Genomic DNA, 21,447 nt, shown 5'->3' with positions numbered 1-21,447 from the left:
AGCGACTAGCACGCATGTGCAGGGGAACCTTTACCTTTTACCTTATAAACCTGTCTGTTGAACAATCTAAGTAAGAAAAAAGCTTTACCTCAAAAGACATTGCAGTGACTTGCCAAGTTGTACACATACAAAAAGTCTCCTGTAATTAATTTTAGGAAAATCCCATTCAGTTTGTGTGTCTTCAATAATTTTAAATTTCTTCATGAAACTTAATTTCTTAAATTTAATGAAAAAAGATTTAACAGAAATCTGAAAGAATACATCTCAGACATGAAACATATTTGTTAATCAAGACTTTTTTTAAAAAAACAGCTTTTTTCTGTGATTTTAAATACTGTAGCTACATTAACACAGTTGTAGTTTGTTGAACATATCATTATGTTATAGTGAGCTGTAGTTGTAGATTCATACATCACACTGCCAAAAGCTAATTGTGATCTGTAAATATATCAGCTAAAAGCTTACCGTTATATATCCTTGCTCAATAGTCTTAGGGATAATAGTGTGTTGCATTAAGCCATGATTGCTTCATTGTGATATTCTATAAACAAAACATTTGAGTATTTAAATACTATTAATGACTTAGAGCAGTGTTTCTCAACCTTGGCAAATTTTAACATCTGGAATGATGTCTGGGGAACTCTGGGAGTTGAAGTCCACAGATGTTAAAGTTGCCAAGGTGAGAAAACATGTCTTAAAAAGCACCAGCTTGCTTTTTTTATTATAAATTGGCCAAATAAACATGACTTAATGTAATGTGCAATCTTTTATTTCTGAGTTATCTATTCATAGTTGTTTGATGTAAGTGTAATCCCAGTTTTAAAAAATCCACAAACAATGAACAGTAAGACCACATGCATTTTGTACATAAATCAGGGATTTGATTTTCCAGCTGACGTTCCAGTTGCTATCAGCTACAACCAACCTGGTCATTGGTCAGAGATTATGGGAGTTATAGCCTAGCAACATCCAAAGGACCAAAATGTACCACTGCTGAAAATTCTTAAATATCTAAGCATATTTATCTAATAGCATTATGCAAATAGCATTTCAGCTGCTCATGCATTCTGCCTAAAAAATACAGGTACAGATAAAGTAGACTATATCTGTAAGAGTTTAGGGCTGGGCTTTTCAACCAGTGGTATGGGTACCACCTGTGGTACATTGGCACCTGGCAGGTGGTACACAACCATCCTAGAAAAGAGGTAACGGGGGAGGGGAATGAGCTGAACCGGTGGCAGCACTGCACAAGCCTGAGTGAGAGATATCTGGAGCTGCAGGGCTGTCAGGGCTCAGCGGAAGCGCCACGGATCAGCACTGCTTTCCAGCTGATTGGCGCTTCGGGGCTGTCAGGACTCAGAAGAAGCACCAGGATCAGTGCCAGGCTCCAGCTGGAGCTCGACGCTGATCCAGGCATGTCTGCTGAGCCCAGAAGAAGCGCCGATCAGCTGGAATGTTGCAGCATCTCCAGGTTCTTGTGATTTACATTCAGATGCTTGGCAACTGATTCATATTTATGACGGTCACAGTGTCCCAGGGTCATGTCAAGTGACCAAAGCCTGCTGCAACCACCCAGCAGACGGGGGATAAAAACCAAATGCCTCCCACCCCACCCCCGTTGACAATGCTCAACAGGAATGCTCACAACAATGAAAACCTCGGATAGGAGGAAGAGCGCCACCGGGTGGGCATGCAGGTGCCTTACTCAGCTGTGGCTTGGGGGGTACTTTTTCAGTGCCATTGTAACTTCGAACAGTCACTAAGTGAAGTGTTGTAAGTCGAGGACTACCTGTACTTCATCACTTTTTTCCCTTTTTTTTGGTCATCAAGTTTTTGACACCTTGCTAAGGTGACTGGTGGTACTCGGATGTTGCCATATCCTAAAAGTGGTACAATGGGTGAAAAGGTTGAAAAGCCCTGGTTTAGGGAACACTTTTTATTACTGAGATGAGATTTTAAAAACAAGTGTTTTAACTAATTCATGTTAACAAACTTTGTTTTTCAAAATCATACCCTGTAGTGCATTTAAAAACAGTTAAGCAGAATTGTATATATTTCCATCAGAGAACATAATAGAAATCATAATGAAATGAAAAAAGAATGTAATTTGTTTTGTAAATGTTACAATGTAACAATGTTTTGTAAAGAGTTCGGTACCATACCTTTGCCAATAGTAAATGTCAGTGTCCTCTATAAAGCCATCATCAGGTATAGTCTTAATTTTGATATAATAGTTATAAAATGTAAAATATAGACAAATTGAAAGAGTTAAAGAATTGAAATAATTTATACATAATCCCTAACTTATAAATAGAATTGGTCCCATCGTTTCTAAGCAAGGCAGCTATGTGAGTTTTGCCTCACTTTATAACCTTTTTTGCCACAGTTGTTAAGCAAATCACTGCTGTTGCTAAGGTGGCCATTAAGCAAATCTGGCTCCCCCCACCCCCTGCCCCGCTGACTGCTTGTCGGAAGCCAACTGGGAAGGTTACAAATGGTGATCACATGACCCTGGGAACAGTGCAACTGTCATAAATACATGCCAGTTATTTAATGCCTGAATTTTGATTAGGTGACCATGACAACACTACAATGTTTGTAAGTTTAAAAACCAGTCATAAATCACTTTGGACAGTCACTAAATGAATGGTTGTAAATTGAGGACTGTCTGTACTTCACTGAACATCAGTTATTCGGTATTTCATATAACCAAAATAGGTGGATTGAAGGATCTCCATTGTTCAGTTTAATACTGAAGAAAACATTAAGTTCACACATAATATATTACTTGACAATTGTATAAGGACCATTATTAAGTAATTTTGATTCCCATATATTGACAGTCTATACATGTTTACATTAATTTTTTCTGACTGAATCCTATTTTTTTTAATTTATGGAATATAATTAGAATTTGGAAATGACCAGTAACCCAAGAGTAGTCATAAGATAGAAATCACATGTTGCATAAAATTGGCCTCAGTCAGAAGTTTGTTGTGGCATTTTGATCCAGCTGAAGTTTCCAGTGCTTTTAAGGAAGTGTCGTGCTCAGATAAAAAACAATTTAAGGACAGTCTTGGACGTTTTAAAGTATTATGAGGCCCATCCAGGCAAACGGATGGCTTTGATATTTCTTGATGCGCAAAAGGCGTTTGATAACTTAAATTGGCAATTTATGTTTCAGCAACTTTTGGAAATGGATTTTGGAGAAAACTTCATGAATGCAATTTATGATAAACAGACTGTTAGAGTAATTGTAAATGGAGACTATACGGCAACACCTGCGGCCGGCGTCAACTTCCCTCCGTCCAGTGCGCTCCCACAGAGAGGGCCTCCTCAGGGTGCCTCCGATCAAAGAATGCCGATTGGTGGCCCCCAGGGGGAGGGCATTCTCTGTGGGCGCGCCAGACCTGTGGAACCGCTTGCCGGTTGAGCTCCGGATGGCCCCCGACCTTCGCTCCTTCCGGTGCGATCTAAAAACGTATTTATTTGAGCAATCTGACCTGGTCTGATGGGTTAGGGTTGGGGTTTTAATATGTTTTTAATTATTGTTTTAAATTTTAAATTTGGGCATTATATTTAATTGTTTTTTAACTTTTGTATTCTGTTTTTTATATTTATTGCCCTGTACACCGCCCTGAGTCCTTCGGGAGAAGGGCGGTATAAAAATATAATAAATAAATAAATAAATAAATAAATAAATATTAAAAAGGGCACAAGACAAGGATGTCCTTTATCACCATTGCTATTCATATTAATGTTGAAAGTGTTGAACAGAAATATTAGACAAGACTTTGAGATCAAAGGACTAGAGATAAAGGGATAAAATATAAATTGCAGGCATTTGCAGATGACTTGATCTTTATACTGGAAGAACCTCTGGAAACAAGCACAAAACTGTTGGCCACAATAGAACAATATGGTGAGGTTGCAGGCCTGATAATAAATAGAGAAAAGACCAAAGTTTTGACAAAGAACTTAACAGAAAAACAGAAAATGCAACTTGCAAGAAAAACAAATCTTCAAATAGTTAAAAAAGTTAAATACTTGGGAATTTATTTAACAGCAAGATGTATAACATCGAAAGAGGACAACTATACAAAACTATTAAAACAAATAAAACTGGACTTAAAAAAGTGGAAAAATCTCCAACTATCAATATTGGGGAGAATAGTACAGTTAAAATGAATATCTTACCGAAAATACTCTTTTTATTTCAAACCATTCCTGTAAAATTAGAAAAAGCCTTCTTTGATGAACTAAATACCATAATTTTGAAATTTGGCAAGGGAAGAAAGCACGAATTAAAGTGGAATTGCTACAGGACATTAGAGAAAGGGGAGGATTTGTACTTTCAGAGTGGAAGTTATATTACCAAGCAGCTATTTTAACGTGGATTAAAGAATGGTTAACACTTAGAGACAAAAGATTACTATACCTAGAGGGGCATGACCTGCAGATTGGCTGGCATGCCTTTCTGTGGTATGGAAAGAATAAAGCGCATAGATATTTTCAGAACCATGGTATAAGAAATGCACTTCTCTTAGAATGGGAAAAAATAAAAGAAAAAAAAATATACTAAGATACCTGAATGGCTCTCAACAATGGAAGCTTTTGCTTACCCAAACTTAATTAACTATGATAAACTTGTAACATATAAAGACTTACTGCATAATGAAGGAAGATTGAAATCTAGACAAAACTTACAACAAGGTATTGACTTACCATGGTGGCCATATCTACAAATTCAATCGAGATGAAAAAGACGTGAAAGTAATGGGGCTCTATAAGGAACAGACAGAACTTGATCTTACATTGTTAAAAACAGATGAAAAACTGATTTAAAAACTTTATAGATTACTGCTTAACTTAAAGATTGAGGAGGAACAAGTTAAAGAAACAATGGTAATATGGGCAAAAAATGTAGGTCATACTATAGAGCTTGAAGAATGGGAAAAGCTATGGGATAGAAATATTAGATTAACCAAACCTGTATCATATAAAGAAAATTTGTTTAAAATGTTTTATAGATGGCACATGACACCAGTGAGACTAGCTAAAATGTTTAAAAATACTTCAAATGTTTGTTGGAAATGTAAGCAAAGACCAGGTACTTATTATCCTATCTGGTGGACTTTTTTAAAAAAATTCCATTTATATCCCGCCCTTCTCCGAAGACTCAGGGCGGCTTACAAGCTTAGCAGTTGTTGTTGTTAGCTGCGAAGTCGTGTCCGACCCATCGCGACCCTATGGACAACATTCCTCCAGGCCTTTCTGTCCTCTACCATCTTCTGGAGTCCATTTAAGCTCACGCCTACTGCTTCAGTGACTCCATCCAGCCACCTCATTCTCTGTCGTCCCCTTCTTCTATTGCCCTTGATCTTTCCCCGCATTAGGCTCTTCTCCAGTGAGTCCTTCCTTCTCATTAGGTGGCCAAAGTATTTGAGTTTTAGCTTCAGGATCTGGCCTTCTAAAGAGCAGTCAGGATTGATCTGCTCTAGGACTGACCGGTTTGATCGCCTTGCAGTCCAAGGGACTCGCAGGAGTCTTCTCCAGCACCATAGTTCAAAGGCCTCAATTCTTTGGCGCTCAGCCTTTCTTATGGTCCAACTTTCACTGCCATACATTGCAACTGGGAAGACCATAGCCTTGACTATACGCACTTTTGTTGACAGGGTGATGTCTCTGCTTTTTAGTGTGCTGTCTAGATTTGTCATGGCTTTCCTCCCCAGGAGCAAGCGTCTTTTAATTTCTTGGCTACAGTCCCCATCTGCAGTGATCTTGGAGCCCAGGAAAATAAAATCTGTCACTACCTCCATTTCTTCCCCATCTATTTGCCAGGAATTGAGAGGGCCAGATGCCATGATCTTGGTTTTCTTAATGTTAAGTTTCAACCCAAGTTTTGCACTCTCCTTCTTCACCCGCAACAAGAGGCTCTTTAGTTCTTCTTCACTTTCTGCCATTAGAGTGGTATCATCTGCGTATCTTAGGTTGTTGATATTTCTTCCGGCAATCTTAATTCCAACTTTTGATTCATCTAGCCCTGCCTTTCTCATGATATGCTCTGCATATAAGTTAAATAGGCAGGGCAACAGTATACAGCCTTGCCGGACTCCTTTCCCAATTTTGAACCAATCAGTGGTTCCATGTCCAGTTCTCACTGTTGCTTCTTGACCCGCATATAGGTTTCTCAAGAGACAAATAAGATGGTCTGGTACTCCCATCTCTTTAAGAACTTGCCACAGTTTGTTATGATCCACACAATCAAAGGCTTTAGCATAGTCAATGAAGCAGAAGTAGATGTTTTTCTGGAACTCCCTAGCTTTCTCCATGATCCAGCGTATGTTGGCAATTTGATCTCTAGTTCCTCTGCCTCTTCGAAATCCTGCCTGTACTTCTGGTAGTTCTCGATCCACATACTGCTGAAGTCTAGCTTGTAGGATTTTAAGCATGACTTTACTAGCATGAGAAATGAGTGCAATGGTGCGATAGTTTGAACATTCTTTGGCACTGCCTTTCTTTGGAATTGGAATGTAAACTGATCTTTTCCAATCCTGTGGCCACTGTTGAGTTTTCCAAATTTGCTGGCAAATTGAGTGTAGCACTTTTACTGTACTGTCTTTTAAGATTTTGAATAGCTCAGCTGGAATACTGTCACCTCCACTAGCTTTGTTGTTGCTCAGCTTTTCTAAGGCCCACTTCACTTCACATTCTAGGATGTCTGGCTCGAGGTCAGTGACCACCTCATTGTGATTATCAGGGACACTAAGCTCATTCTTGTATAGTTCTTCTGTGTAATTTTGCCACCTCTTCTTAATCTCTTCTGCCTCTGTTAGGTCCCTGCCATTTTGGTCCTTTATCATGCCCATTTTTGCATTAAACGTTCCCTTCATCTCTCCAATTTTCTTGAAAAGATCTCTGGTCCTCCCTATTCTATTGTTTTCTTCTATTTCTTTGCACTGTTCATTTAAGAAGGCATTCTTATCTCTTCTAGCTATTCTCTGGAATTCTGCATTCAATTGGGCATATCTATGTTTTTCTCCCTTGCCTTTCGCTTCCCTCCTTTCCTTAGCTATTTGCAAAGCTTCCTCAGACAGCCATTTTGCTTTCTTGCATTTCTTTTTCTTTGGGATGGTTTTGGTTGCTACCTGTTGTACAATGTCGCGAACCTCTGTCCATAGTTCTTCAGGCACTCTGTCTATCAGATCTAATTCCTTAAATCTATTTGTCACCTCTACTGTATATTCAACAGGGATATGATTTAATTCATACCTGAGTGGCCTAGTGCTTTTCCCTACCTTCTTCAGTTTAAGCCTAAACTTTGCAAGGAGAAGCTCATGGTCTGAGCCACAGTCAGCTCCTGGTCTTGTTTTTACTGACTGTATAGAGCTTCTCCATCTTTGGCTGCAGAGCATATAGTCAATCTGATTTCTGTGATGACCGTCTGGTGATGTCCATGTGTAGAGCCGTCTCTTGGGTTGTTGGAAAAGAGTGTTTGCTATGACCATCGTATTCTCCTGACAAAACTCTATCAGCCCGTGCCCTGCCCCATTCCGTACTCCAAGGCCAAACTTGCCTGTTATTCCGGTTATCTTTTGGCTTCCTACTTTAGCATTCCAATCCCCCATGATGATAAGGACATCATTTTTTGGTGTTAGTTCTATAAGGTGCTGTAGGGCTTCATAGAACCGGTCAATTTCATCCTCTTCAGCACTGGTGGTTGGGGCATAGACTTGGACTACTGTGATATTGAATGGTTTGCCTTGGATTCGAACTGAGATCATTCTGTCATTTTGAGGATTGTATCCCAGTATTGCTTTTCCTACTCTTTTATTGACTATGAAGGCTACTCCATTTCTTCTGAGGGATTCTTGCCCGCAGTAGTATACCTGGTGGTCATCTGAATTAAATTCACCCATTCCTGTCCATTTTAGTTCGCTGATACCTAAGATGTCGATGTTCAGTCTTGTCATCTCTTGTTTGACCACGTCCAGCTTTCCTTGATTCATGGATCTTACATTCCAGGTTCCTATGGAGAAAAAATCTTTACAGCATCGGACTTTCCTTTCACCACCAGACACATCCACAGCTGAGCGTCCTTTCGGCTTTGGCCCAGTCGCTTCATTCTTTCTGGCGCTACTAGTACTAGCCCTCTGCTCTTCCCCAGTAGCATATTGGACGCCTTCCGACCTGAGGGGCTCATCTTCCAGCGTCATATCGTTTTGCGTTTTGGTACTGTCCATAGGGTTTTCATGGCAAAGATACTGGAGTGGGTTGCCATTTCCTTCTCCAGTGGATCACGTTTTGTCAGAACTCTCGGCTATGACCTGTCCGTCTTGGGTGGCCCTGCACGGCATAGCTCATAGCTTCATTGAATTACGCAAGCCCCTTCGCCACGACAAGGCAGTAATCCATGAAGGCAGTAGCCTTCATTCTATGTATATGCCTGCTTATTAGGGCTTTCACACACACACCCAAGCGGCATTATTACAAAGTCAGCTTAATTGCCCCCAACATTCTGGGTCCTCATTTTACCTACCTCGGAAGGATGGAAGGCTGAGTCAACCTTGAGCCTGGTGGGATGCGAACCTGCACTAATTGCAGGCAGCTGGTGTTACTTAAGGAGGCATTAGCCCACTGCTCCACCAAGGCATGTCCTAAAGCAAAAAGGTTTTGGCTTAAGATACATTTATGGTTAGAGAAGATGATTAAAAAACAAATAGAATTTAAATCAGAATTGTTTCTCTTAGGAATGATAGGCCCTAACTATGATAAGGAGAGCGGATACCTAATGTTACATGTATTGATAGCAGCGAGAATTATGTATGCCCAGTATTGGAAAAATGAAAAGTCAGTGACTGAAGAAGTATTAATTAAGAAAATATTGGATTGTGCAGATAGATTAACCTTAGAGATTAAAGAGAAAGAGCATTCAGTTTATTACAGAAGTTGGAATAAGTTTTATCAATGGCTAGATAAGCAAGTTAGAGAGAAAGGAATGTGATATGCAACTTTGAATTTATTTGACTAAGAATGTTATCATACATTGAAAATTTAGTATTGTTTTTGATAATTTATTATATCTATCAGTGTTATTGTTAGCCTCTTTATTTTTATTTATATATATCTACCCAGACAACATGCTGTTTGCCAAATATTGAATGTTATTGGGGGAAACCCCAACCCTCACCCTTAACCTTTCCTCTACCCTATCTCAAATCCCCATTTCCCTACCTTCCTTTTTAACCCTATAAAAACTAATAATTTTTTTCCCCAAAAAAGGAAGTGTCATGCTGTGATCTAAAGGTTAGAATTTTTTATATCCTCCTTAAATCTGATGAAGACAATAAGAATAACCATTATAATTGTGTAACAAACCAGTTGCTTTAATTTCTTTTTTGTTGTTAATTTTAAAATACTTGAACATTTCTTGCTGTGCAAATTAAAAACACATACGCAAGATCAATAGTCAGGATGCCTCAATCTGTCTTGTAGTGGTTCATTTCCTGGTGATTTCATTAACATGTCCACATAGTTTCCTTGGCAACAATGTGTAGTTCGTTTGTCATTATTTTCTTTTGACATATGTAATAGTTTAACAATTATCATTGAAGAAATAACATGATAGTTAGATGGAATCCACTGAAGGTATATATCAAAATAAAAGTTCTTAATGTAGAAAAGCTAATACATTGAAAGTGTTACATTAATCTTTGTTTGCCATACTAGTGTTATATATATCATATTTGCTGTAGTCTGACTGTGGAGCCTAATTACTCCTCTTCCAGAACCACTAAATTTCTAATTTACTGGGATTTTTGCTTTGCTCAGTATTGATCATGCTGGTCTATATCTTATATTTGCTTTAAAAATAATTTAAAAAACCATTCTCAAGTTTTGTTATAAATTATACATGGATTTGCTTATTAGTTTAATGTTTATTTTGGTTTCCTTAACATTTAGAAAATAAAGAAGGATTTAGTAGCAGTGCCAGTCCTCTAGAACAGTCCTGCCATGGAGATCATGCTAGCACCATCCCTGAGTGCATGTAGGAAAATCTTGAAGATAAAAATGTTCTGCAGAGAGCATTTTAACTCACCTAAGTCATCTTTTATTTTGTTTTGTAGTGATTTTTATTTCTTGTAATTTTATTTTCTAGAAGTTTGTTTCCATTTTTAGACTTGGACATTTTAAATTTGCTTTCTGTTATATCAGCCACCAAAAGGGATATATGTATCTAGTTATATTGCATATCCACTGGAAATTTTACCTGGTGACATAGACATGTTGTGTGGAGATTCTGGGCAAGTAGCCAGACTCATCTCTACTTAAATTGAGGTTGTTTGCTGAATAGTATGCAGTCAGACAAAGTTTGGGGACATAATTTGGCAAGGCAAGATATACGTTGAAACACCTGAAAAGATCAATTTTTAATACAGTGTTAGAGTTAACATATCACATAACCCAGTATTTTCAAGTTTATTTGGACAGATGTTTAATCTCCAGTTTCTGAGAATGCACCATTGCTTCATGATCATAATAGGTTTGCCCCAAAAGAATACGGTAGTTTTGTCTTTAAGGAAAACAGAGCCTATTCAGCTGGTATAATACAAAAAAAGTTGCTTAGACTCAGTAACTTGTGCCTAACATGGACATATCCATATGCTCCAGCAGAAAAAAATGAAAACCCTGAGATGAGGGAGTCATAGTGTTCATGATCCCAGTACTATTACAGAGATTAAAAAATAAGTATAATATATAGTCCCAGCAGTTCAGTGGCGATTGCAGCATATTTCCAAATTACTTTTCAAAATAAACATACAAACATAATCTCTAAAGGCTGTCAAATCCAATTTGATTTAAAAATAATTTTTGTACAATTTTTTTGTACACCCCCCCAATTTTTTGTATTTTGATTTGTGTTGATAAGGATATGATCCGTAATGAAAATGCAGGAGACTTAATGTGTGTTTTGCTTTTATTTTGTAGATGTTCTCAAATAATGATGAGGCTGTGATCAATAAAAAGCTTCCCAAAGAGTTGCTTCTTCGGTAAGATGTCTTCTGTTTTGTTCAAAGATTGAGCACAGGTTTAACTAACATGAGAGTAAAGCAAGATGCTAGTTGATTGCAAACAACTCCAAAGCCTAGATTCTGCAATCTGGAAAGCTAAACTCCCAAATCTCCTGAATCGTTCGCTGTATCAAATTAGTTTTGCTGTATGCAATGCAGCCTTTCAACAGATTTAGAAAAGGGCTGCTTTCGGTGTGGTTTGGCACAGTTAAAACGTGGTGTCTCATCTCCTTCATAAGGAGTCATAACTTAAGGAGCAACATTATGATGCCTTTTAAGCCTATTTACAAATACTCAAAGCAAGTGTATTGAAATGAAGATATTTCTAAAACAAGATGGGAAATTGCTAGGTTTGTTTCAGATAGACAAGTGGTGATCTTCAAGCTTTTCTTTAGCATACTCAGCTATCTTGTGTCCAGAATCCAATTTGTTAACAACAGACTCTATTAACTTTTTCTACTGTTTAGAAAAAAGAGAAAGTGTTCCATATTTGGAAAGGATATGGAAAGCAGCTATTGAAGATATAAACTCAATATTTCTCTCTGTTCACAATTGCAGAAATGTAGCTCTTATCCTAGAATAAAACCCACAGCTTTTAGGTTAGTTTTAGCATTCCAGTTAGCTTTATGGAAGGAAATGCCTGTACTTTTTGTTTTTGTTAGCCTGTTAAATGCTCATCCATTCTCGTACTTTCAAACTCCAAAATTATGATAACCTAAATAAGGGAAGGGAAGGTAAAATTTGCCTTAAAGTATAATGTTCATTTCATCTTCATTTAAGTCAGAATAAACAATTTTTTTTATTTTGTTTCTGGATGAAATTTTATCTCAGTACCAAGTAAAAGCCGTAAAAAATGTTTGGGTATTTTAATTATTAAGCTTTGAGAGGAGGAATACAAGAAGCATATCTGGGTTTTAAGATATTTCCATCAAACACTCCCTTTCAAGAGAGTAGTTTGTCACCTTTCTCTGAATTTCCCCTTTTGATTAAAAAAATAAGCTAAGAAGATATTTCATTGCACTCATATCAGGAAGTTACTTCAGGTCCTTTTGGGTTTTGCATTAGTATATATTTTTTCTACTTCTTGTTTCTTAAGATGAATCTTTTTCTGCTTTACCATGAACCCAGCTTCTGCTTTTTTGTGATTTACTTTGTCCCCATTCCCATAATTTTTCTCTCAGTTTCCTCTCTCCTAGCTAACTTTTTCTCCATATTAGTTTGTATTTAAATCATTCCCTTTGCTGCCTTTGGATGCTCATTTATTTTATTGCTCCCTATCCTAACAATGCTTTCAGTCAAATTCTTGTATCTTCCTGATATAAATAATTCCAGGGTAAAAGTCACTATTCTGATGTTTTCCTCCTTCCTTTCATTATCTTCCCAGGGCTAAAAGAACCAATTTTTATGGCTTTTTCTGAATTCCAGCTGGGTGGAGCCAAATGGAATAGAGACAAAGTATTGTTCCAAAGAACGTGGGAATCAGTTGGTTAGAGAGCTACTCTTCCTGAACTTATTAGTTAGCAGTTACAATTGGGAGTAGGTTTTAGATACCTGGGTCCTGAGCTGTGTAGGATTGAAAATGAAAACCAGCATATTGAATTACACCCAGAAATCCACTGTAACTGGTCAAACCAATTAAAAGTAATATTGCATGGGTGAAATGATATGCCTAAAACTACTCAAAGCACTGTCTTCTGGACAACCTCAAAGGCAGTCACATCTGTATAATCCAAACAGTGACCAAGGCTTGAATGTTTGTGAGTAGGATCATAACTGGCACACAGGGTGGAATTTGCAAAGGCTTTTCCAATCACATCTGTACTGAGCAGGAGTTATGAGTAAAAAGGGGCCCACACATTATGAACCAATTTGGTATGGGACCATGACCCCCATCCAGAATTAGAAATGGGAGTTTCCTGTAATTGGATGGCCTTCGAAAGCCAGACCCTCTCTATCATGCTAGGTTTGGGCCTAAATATATTCTTCCTTATCCAGACCCAAACAGCTTCTAGGCACTGGAACAGCATCTTGACTTCACTTATTCATCTAGAGTTGATTATTTTTGTTACCACTTCACATTCATGTCCAAAGGTATTTGCCTTTGGAAGAGAAAATCATAATTTTTAGAAATCTAAAAATGAATCTACAAGGCACTTACAATGTGTAATCATTTTCATCTTTCATACACTACCTGACAATTAAAGAGTTTTGTGTAGTAAGAATTAAAACACAAAAGAAGGTATTTTCATTTTTTTTTCAGGCTACAGAATCTGTTGGTTAAAAATAAATTCCTGAAAATCCTGATCCAGAGCCAAAGCTGTAGTGCTAGAAAATTGGCTGTTTGCTTATAATCTTAGAATACAGTTTGAAAAATCTCAGTCTAAAGGACATACTGAAAATTGCACTGTATGGAAATAAAAAAGCATGCAAATCAGTTCAGTCATATGAATATTTTTGCTGTCTGATGCCAAGATATGCCAGTGGAATAGTGCGATATGATAACCAAAGGGGTTAGGCCAGGTTGAGAGTAAATCTAAGCAATTTCCAACACTTTAAATCCTGTAGAATCTCCAGAAGAACAATCCCCTCTTCTGGACTAGATAAGGAGATCAGCAGAGATTTAGCTAGACTAACGATAGCTCATCCTCAGCAGATGGCAACACCTGGCAAACCCTGCTGCTGAACATAGTCAGACCTGATTAGCAGAGACATCTGTGTATCCCATAATTTGAATCACACTCCTTTCTATTGTTAAGTTTACAATACTGTGATAAGCCCAGGTCTGTTCATTAGAATTAGGGATCAGCAATCTGTTTCTAGTGATTATCATTATATATTTACTTATGTCCATTCTGATTAGCTCCATATTATATATTTTTAAAAATGCATACAAAATATGACAGAAGAATATTAATCAGTCTCTTAAGATCTTGATTTATTAATTTAAAGATAATAATAGTTATACCAAATTTTATGTTTTCATTCATCCAGGCTTGAGGTAATCAGGATCACATGTCTCTTAAGACTGTCCTTTTGAAATCTCTTTTTTAACCTCAGACAAGATTGTCATGTAGTAGATGACCATATTTAGTTTAACACAAAAGCAGAGTAGCAAATTAGATAGCATACATTCTACTGCTCAGTCTATAATTTTTTTGAGATTCCAGTCTGCTAATGTTACTGCAGACTTTCTGGTTATACCAGTTTTATATTTCATTAATTACTAGAGAGTAGCAGCATTCACTTTCTTAAATGTGAGCAATAGATTTTAATGCTACAAGTGAGATCTACCGTAGGAACTGATTAGCAAAAAAAATACAAATCCATCCACTTTGGCTCTTGATAAGGTAGTTAGAGGCTATTTCACATTATAGAATTAAGGGATAATTTAAACTGCTTTGTCATTGTGCCTTGACACTTGGATTGCATTTACTTGCTATGGAGCAGAATAGTATTTAAAACTAGCTTGCTTATTGATTATCATAGCATTTTGCACTTATTGGCTATCATAGCATTTATATTTCTATTATATAAGTAATTGTTTCTGGCTTTTGAAATGTGCTCCCCCCTGTTTTCTTAGTTTTATAGCATTTGAATATTAAAATATATATTAATAAGGACTCTGCTTTCTGGAACATATTGTTAGAGGATAGAGTTGATTTATTTGAGAGGTGGAAAATAAAAACCTAATCCTCTAGAGAGAGAGTTTGAGGATTACATACATATATTGTAATTTATCTAAAATTCTCTATTGCTGTTTATTTATTAATTTAGAATTTGAATCACAATGGATTCAGTCTTGCAGGTCACCCAAAACTATTTCTTTGCCTATGAATCTTAATATACTTTGGATCTTAGTCTATGTTTAACCTTGATCAGCTTTCTCTGTTACATTTTTTAAAACTATTACATACATTATGATCTTAATAAACTGGTTGGCTGTGGCAGCTGATGAATTTATTATTGCTTTGTCCTTTGTCTTTCCATAAGAAAGACAATTTTCCTATACATATCTATGACCTTTAATCTATATATGAACTAGTACTTTGCTTTCCTGACGGCCAACCAGATGTTTCTGTGAAGCAGTAAAGAAACATCCTTTAAAAATAATAATTATTATAATAGCCTTAATATTTTTTGTGTGTTTACCAAATTTTTCTGTATGTCATAGGACTTGGAAGGAATATTTTGCTGTCAGTTTTGAAAGTAATCAAGCATTTAGTATATTCTTTGAGTTACATTTTTCATCTGAATACAGGCCTATCTATTCCTTATGCAAGCATTGCTGGCAAACAAAACACTGGCCAGTATATTTAAAAAAAGCAGTTTAGATAGTGCTATGCTACAGTGAGGGAAAAAATTATTTGATACTATGCTGATTTTGTATGTTTGCCCACTGACAAAGAAATTATCAGTGTATAATTTTAATGGTAGGTTTATTTTAACAGTGAGAGACAGAATAATAACAAAAAATCCAGAAAAATGGATTTCAAAAAAGTTATAAATTGATTTGCATTTTAATGAGTGAAATAAGAGGAGAGAGAGGAGATAAAACAGGCTGGCCAGGAGCCGATTTAAACTTAATGACAGCCATCCATGCCGGGCACGCACAGAGGTGGCAGTGAAAAATGGGAGAAACACAGCTGAGGAGGGGTCATTCTCCATCAGGAATGAAGAAAAGCACCATTGGCTGGAGGTTTTGCATGAAGGGAGGAAGGGAGGAATATAGGAATGAGCAAGAGAGAGGCAGGGAAGGTGGAAGGGAAACAGGAAGGAAGGAAGGAGACAGGAATGAGAAAGAGGGAGGCAGGGAAAGAGGAGGGAAGGAAAGAAGATGGGAATGAGAAAGAGGGAGGCAGGGAAGGAGGGCGGGTAAGGATGGAGGGAGAGAGGGAGATTGGAATGAGAGGATGTAAGGGAAGTTCTGCCTTAGCACTTGGCCACGAGCAGCCCTGCTGCCCTTTTGCCGTCCCTTTGGCTCCTCCTCCTGGCCTATCCTGGTGGTCTCCCATCCTATCGCTGAGAATGCTTTGGTTACAAAGCTGGGTCTCCTCACATGGAGAGGGAGTGGGCCTCCCTCAGACTCATGCACTTTGCCCTCCTGCACCTACCATGAGCAACCTGGCCAAGGAGAGTGTGCACAGCAGCAGCAGCAGCTTCGAGGAGGAGGTAAGCGCAGCCGGGTGCCCCCTCAGTCAAGAGGGATTATACTGGGTTGGGCTCTGGATCCTGGTGGGAGCTCGAGGGCTGAGCTGGACACTTGTCCTCCGCTGCCTAGGCCTCCGGGCAGCCTGCGCCACCGTCTGGAAGTCCCCCACGTGGCCCAAGAGGGACAGCGAGGCTCCTCCGGTGGATCATGCCTTGGCGCCAACCCCAGTCCCACCCCCCTCCACCAGAGACTCCCGGATTCCCTCCCACAACCCTGCCTCCCTCCCACAGGCACCCCCCCCAACCTGAGCAACATTGAGCTGGCCACCTCCCCCCGGCCATTGACTTTGTCAAAACGGGATCACATGACCCTGGGACACAGTGACCATCATAGATATGAATCGATTGCCAAGCATCCGAATATAAATCATATGAACCTGGGAATGCTGCAACGGTCATAAGTGTGAAAAATGGTCATAAGTCACTTTTTTCCAGTCCCGTTGTAACTTCAGACAGTCACTAAGCGAACTGTTGTAAGTCAAAGACTACCTGTACTTTATCAATTTTTTCCTTTTTTTTTTGGTCAAGTTTTTGACACCTTGCTAGATGACTGACTGATGGTAGTTGAATATTGCCATATCCTAAAAGTGGTACAATCAGTGAAAAGATTGAAAAGCCCTCAGCTATAACTTATGAAAATATATCCCACAACAAATTGGTTAGTTTCGAAAATACAATAGTGCAATCCTTTCTGCAGATCAAATCAACTTTGACTTTGGGAATACTTGCTGACAAATTTAACGATGTGCCTTCTAGATTCTGTGTTTTTGAGAACTTAAAACATAAGAAATAGTTTTGAGAACTGGAAGCTTCTTGCATGCAAGCTGTGAAAATTTCTTAATGCAAATTAGCACGTGAGATTTTGAAAGAGAGCTTTATCCAAAGGATTGCCTTATAAATAAGCTTCAGTTTCTACAAGACAAAGACTGATGTGTTTTCATACAGAATTATTGCATAAGTGGTTGCTTCTGGATTTTTTAATAGCAAAGAATGTTTTGGCATCCCATGTATGGGGGTGTCAAGCAAAAAGCATTACATTTTTCTCCATTCATTTGCAATAGGTGTTCAGTGGATAACTTCCAGTTTTGATGACTTAGGAATCTTTTGATGATTTTGGTTTTAATGATTAGGAATCTTTCCCTGGACCTGACACTGAAGGCTTGTTTGCCTTTGTCATTGCCAGTTTGACATACACTAGAAAGCCAAAAAGGCAGCATCTTCTTTCTTTTAGTATTGGTGGCAATTACACACTTATGGTAGAAATGAGAAAGTGTGAATAATAGTACTAGCAGTGAATTGGTAGTATTCTAGAATATAATAAGAACCTCATTGATATGCTGTAATGTCATATACATTACATAACATTAAGTGAGGTTGTGACTTATCAAACTTTAGCTGGTATTTATCTATAATCAGTTCTGTAAAGATATACTTGATTTTCCAGGAACACACTACAATTAGTTAAAAGCTAGCTAATGTTTTCACTTCCATATATCCCAAAACAGTATTTTATATCATTCTGATTTGGTTTTATGCTCCATCCACTAGAAAATAGATGGACGGCAAAAGTAGTTAAACACTCAAAGTGCTCCAAAGATTTTTTGCTTTCTTGGTGCTTTTCCTGAACTAAGCCTCCTTGTTGCAAACAACCTAGCAATAGGAATCTGTCCAGTTGCCTTCCTTTTAAAAGCAGCTATTCTAGCTGCTACTAGAATAAAAGATAGATAGAGTTAATAGAACTTCATGTTCAAATCACCATTTTATTATCTGCAGATAACCTTGTCTTTTATATTTCAGCAGTATAGATATTGCTGTATGACAATAGGATTTGTTTCTTAACATGGCAATCTTGATAAAACATCTCTTTCAAAGGATGTTTTAAGGAGAACTACCAACTTGCTGACCAATTAATGACCCTATAAAATTATGTACTATTGTTTATTCTTCAGTTCTCCAGAAGATTAATGTACTTTCATTAAAAGCTAGGCTTTTTACACTATGGGATGCCAAACAGTAAGTAGAAATTAATAATTTCTATTATTTCCCAGGACATCACCCTCCTTTTTTCTTCTGAGAAAAAGAAAAAAAAATGAAAATATAAAATGCACTGAACTTGGTGAAAATTATTATAGTTCTTTTGAAACTTTATTTTTCCAAAGATGTGATTGTATTTTATATCTACTGTACATAAGTACTTCTGTCACCGTGATCAGTCTTTAATGTAGAGACAGAATTTCCTGGCATTTTCTTCACTAGGAATGCATCTGCTATAACTATGTTGTCCCAGAGTTTTAAGCCAAGTACTGAAGCACAGAGATGGGGACTGATCTTTTAATGATTCTATACATGTAATAAGGATTCCAAAATTAATTGTAGAATGAAGTTGAGGCAACCCAGATGACTGAGAAATGTTCTTGAAAGATTTCCATTGTACTGTATTCAGTGTATGATGAAAATGAGTATCTTGTGTGGGATCATGAATGATGGTTACAAACCACAATGGTTTATGAATCCATAGTAAGCCAAAGTGAAACAAACCACATTAAAGCTTAAAACAATGTGTGAATCTAACTACAGATTAATTCTGAAGGGAGCATTAGGTTTGGAAAGAAATATGCTATATGATTTAAAAACTTTTTCCCTTATACTTTAAAATTTTCTCCGTACTTATCTTCAAAAACATTCTTCTTTCTGTATTAACATCATAATACATATTTGTAACATCTCTTGTTGGTAGTGAATCAACAATTCTTCCTGCCATGGAATAAAATTTTGCTGAGAAAGTTATTATCCAAATTCACTAAGTTGTATGTCATACCTCTTTCTTCTGGGTTAGCTATTTTTCTACTTGCCCTCAAATTTCCAGTAATATATATTCCAGTGGTGGGTCTGATACAAAGCTATGGCGGCGTAGATACATTGGCTAAATACCAGGAGGCTATGAAGAGGTCCAAATAGTTTGTTTATTTATTAAATTTATATGCAGTCCATTGTTGTTTACATTGGTTTTAAGGTAAGGCTGCTGACATCTTGTAGTTACAGATCACTCTACCCATAAGGAAAGCAAGAAATACTTTGGGTCCATGACAATAGCTGTCAATCTTTTGCAAAGAATGTTTTGGGTTCCATGCCTTAACATTTTGTTCAGAATTATTCAGTGGTTGAATTCACACATTGTTTTAAGCCTTAATATGTTTCACTGGCTTACTGTGGATTCATAAAACGTGTTTTATATACCATCATTTATGAATTTGTTATTTTAAGCAAACTAAACTTCAGTAAACCAAGTTAAGCTGTAGCTTTTTGTGAAGTGTGAAACTACGGCTTGGTAATGGAGAGGAAGCTTTTGTTGCAGAATGAGACAACTCGTCGCAGCCAACTAGCCGTGGCTAACTTGCCACAGCCAACTTACCCCCGGGATAACTTGCTGCAGAACAATTGGATAATTCAATTATTTAAAATAATTAAACAATTATTTTAATTTTTATCATTCATATTTCATTTTGTTCCATCTTTGAAATCTTTTATCTAATTATTCTGTTCCACTATTTCTTCAACACTATGTTTGTGTGTGAATGGGGAGGATATTGGAGGAACGTGTGAGAGAATGGGAAGTGCTGAGTGAGCCGCGCTTTGCAGGACAAAGCAGGCGGACCTATGCCAGCAGGCCCGTCAGCATCAGGGAGGCTCTGAACGAGGCAGCTGTTGGGGGGGAAAGCAGGAGGCTTTCCAGCAGGTGCTGCCAGGCCTGCAAACACGGCACTGCCCTTCTGCTTTCCAACCCCGAAATTCCGGAGTAAAGTTGGGCAACCTTTGAGTGCCGCCGACAAGCTGCAAATCTGCTGTAGTCTTGGCTGCTGCCCCCTTCCTTGGCTGGGTGAGGCTGGAGCGCTCGGCTTTTAGGCGGCTGGCGGGAGTGCCGGGGAGCACTGCTTTGCAGGACAGAGGTACTTGCAAGTCCTGCCCCAGCTATGGCAAGGAGCAGTGACTGCGTCTATGCCCAGGGAGTGAGGAGAAGGAACCAGAGGGGCACGGAGGCTAGGCTGCCTTCTGGCCCGCTGGATTCAGGGTTTTCCTTTGATTGGGGGCGTATGGCCTGACCCTTACCAAATTACAAATCCATCTCTAAGCAGGGATTGGGACGCTGAAAGCCTCTGTCTTTGTGGCCATGCAGTTCTAAAATCCATGGGCTGCTGATGGGGAGGAGAATCAAAATAGGGTAAAACAAGCGTAGTCCACCATGGTTTATTGATTGCAAAGTTTTCCTCGGGTTTTCCTATCCCTTCCTGGGCTATTAAAATCACATTGGCAAGGTCTGTATTGGACACCTGGCTGCAAACTACTCAACCAGATTTTAGCCTAGCTCCTTGTGCAATCCCAAGCCACATTCTGGAGGTAAGAGGATGTAGTGACAGGAGAGAGCTGCAAAATTGGTTTGTTATTTATTCTTGCCTTTAGCAGCAACAACTACATTCTTTGATGACTTTGCTAGCAACCTTGGGGAAAGAATTCAGAAGTGCTGGATTTATTTTTCCTACTATGTTGGTTTTTTAAGGAGCTTATGAGAAGAAGATGTGTCTGAAAATTAAAGGATGTATCGATTGAGTTCTGAGACAGGAAAGGAAAGTACATGGACTTATGCACTTCCAGTTGCTGACAGGTGTGCCACTAATATTCTGACTGGACACCTGCATGCTCTCAGGGCCCAAAGATTATCTTCATTCTTCATAGGGTGGTATTGTGGATTAACTAAATTTTTCTGGGTTCTGATTTTAAGGTGAGTATCCTGAGCTACGGAGGCCTTTGATCTTCTTCTTAAATACATAATAATAAAATAATGAGAACTAAAGGCTCAAAGGGAAGGCAGATTAGAAAGAACGAGACCTTTTAGGGTCTTCAGTTCCCTTCCTGTTAAGAGTTCCTTAATAAGGTTTGCTCTTCCTTCCTAACAGCAGTAAAGGTGGTTTTTCCAGAAAATACATGAAGAGCTGTAATTAATGATTTAACTATGTTTTCTTTTTGGCTGTGTTTTAATTTGTATGTAATGTATGTTTATTCGAGAAGGGCTTGGAGAGGTAGAAGTGGCCAATATGGAGGCTGCACCTTGCCTTCCAGATCTCTGTCTCCCCTGCAGATCTCTGGAGAGGAGGAGGGGGTGGCAGGGAAG

At 38.1% G+C, this 21,447-nt stretch overlaps 1 protein-coding gene across 17 annotated transcripts in view; it reads left to right on the top strand.

Annotated features, from left to right (window-relative positions):
* FBXL20 (F-box and leucine rich repeat protein 20) overlaps positions 1-21,447 on the top strand; it is a 116,208-nt gene that overhangs the window by 27,625 nt on the left and 67,136 nt on the right. For all 17 annotated transcript variants that reach the window (XR_014028708.1, XR_014028709.1, XR_014028710.1 and 14 more), the window contains exon 2: positions 10,990-11,051. Coding sequence is in view for 13 of the 17 variants with exons in the window: in XM_081346447.1 (XP_081202573.1) it covers positions 10,990-11,051 (62 nt within the window). In the remaining 4 variants the exon portion in view is untranslated. The remainder of the gene's footprint in view (positions 1-10,989; positions 11,052-21,447) is intronic.

Source organism: Vipera berus (assembly GCF_964194415.1).
Source record: "Vipera berus genome assembly, chromosome: Z".
NCBI lineage: Eukaryota > Metazoa > Chordata > Lepidosauria > Squamata > Viperidae > Vipera > Vipera berus.
Note: the sequence above shows the minus strand (reverse complement) of the source record. Positions and strands in the feature narration are given on the sequence as shown.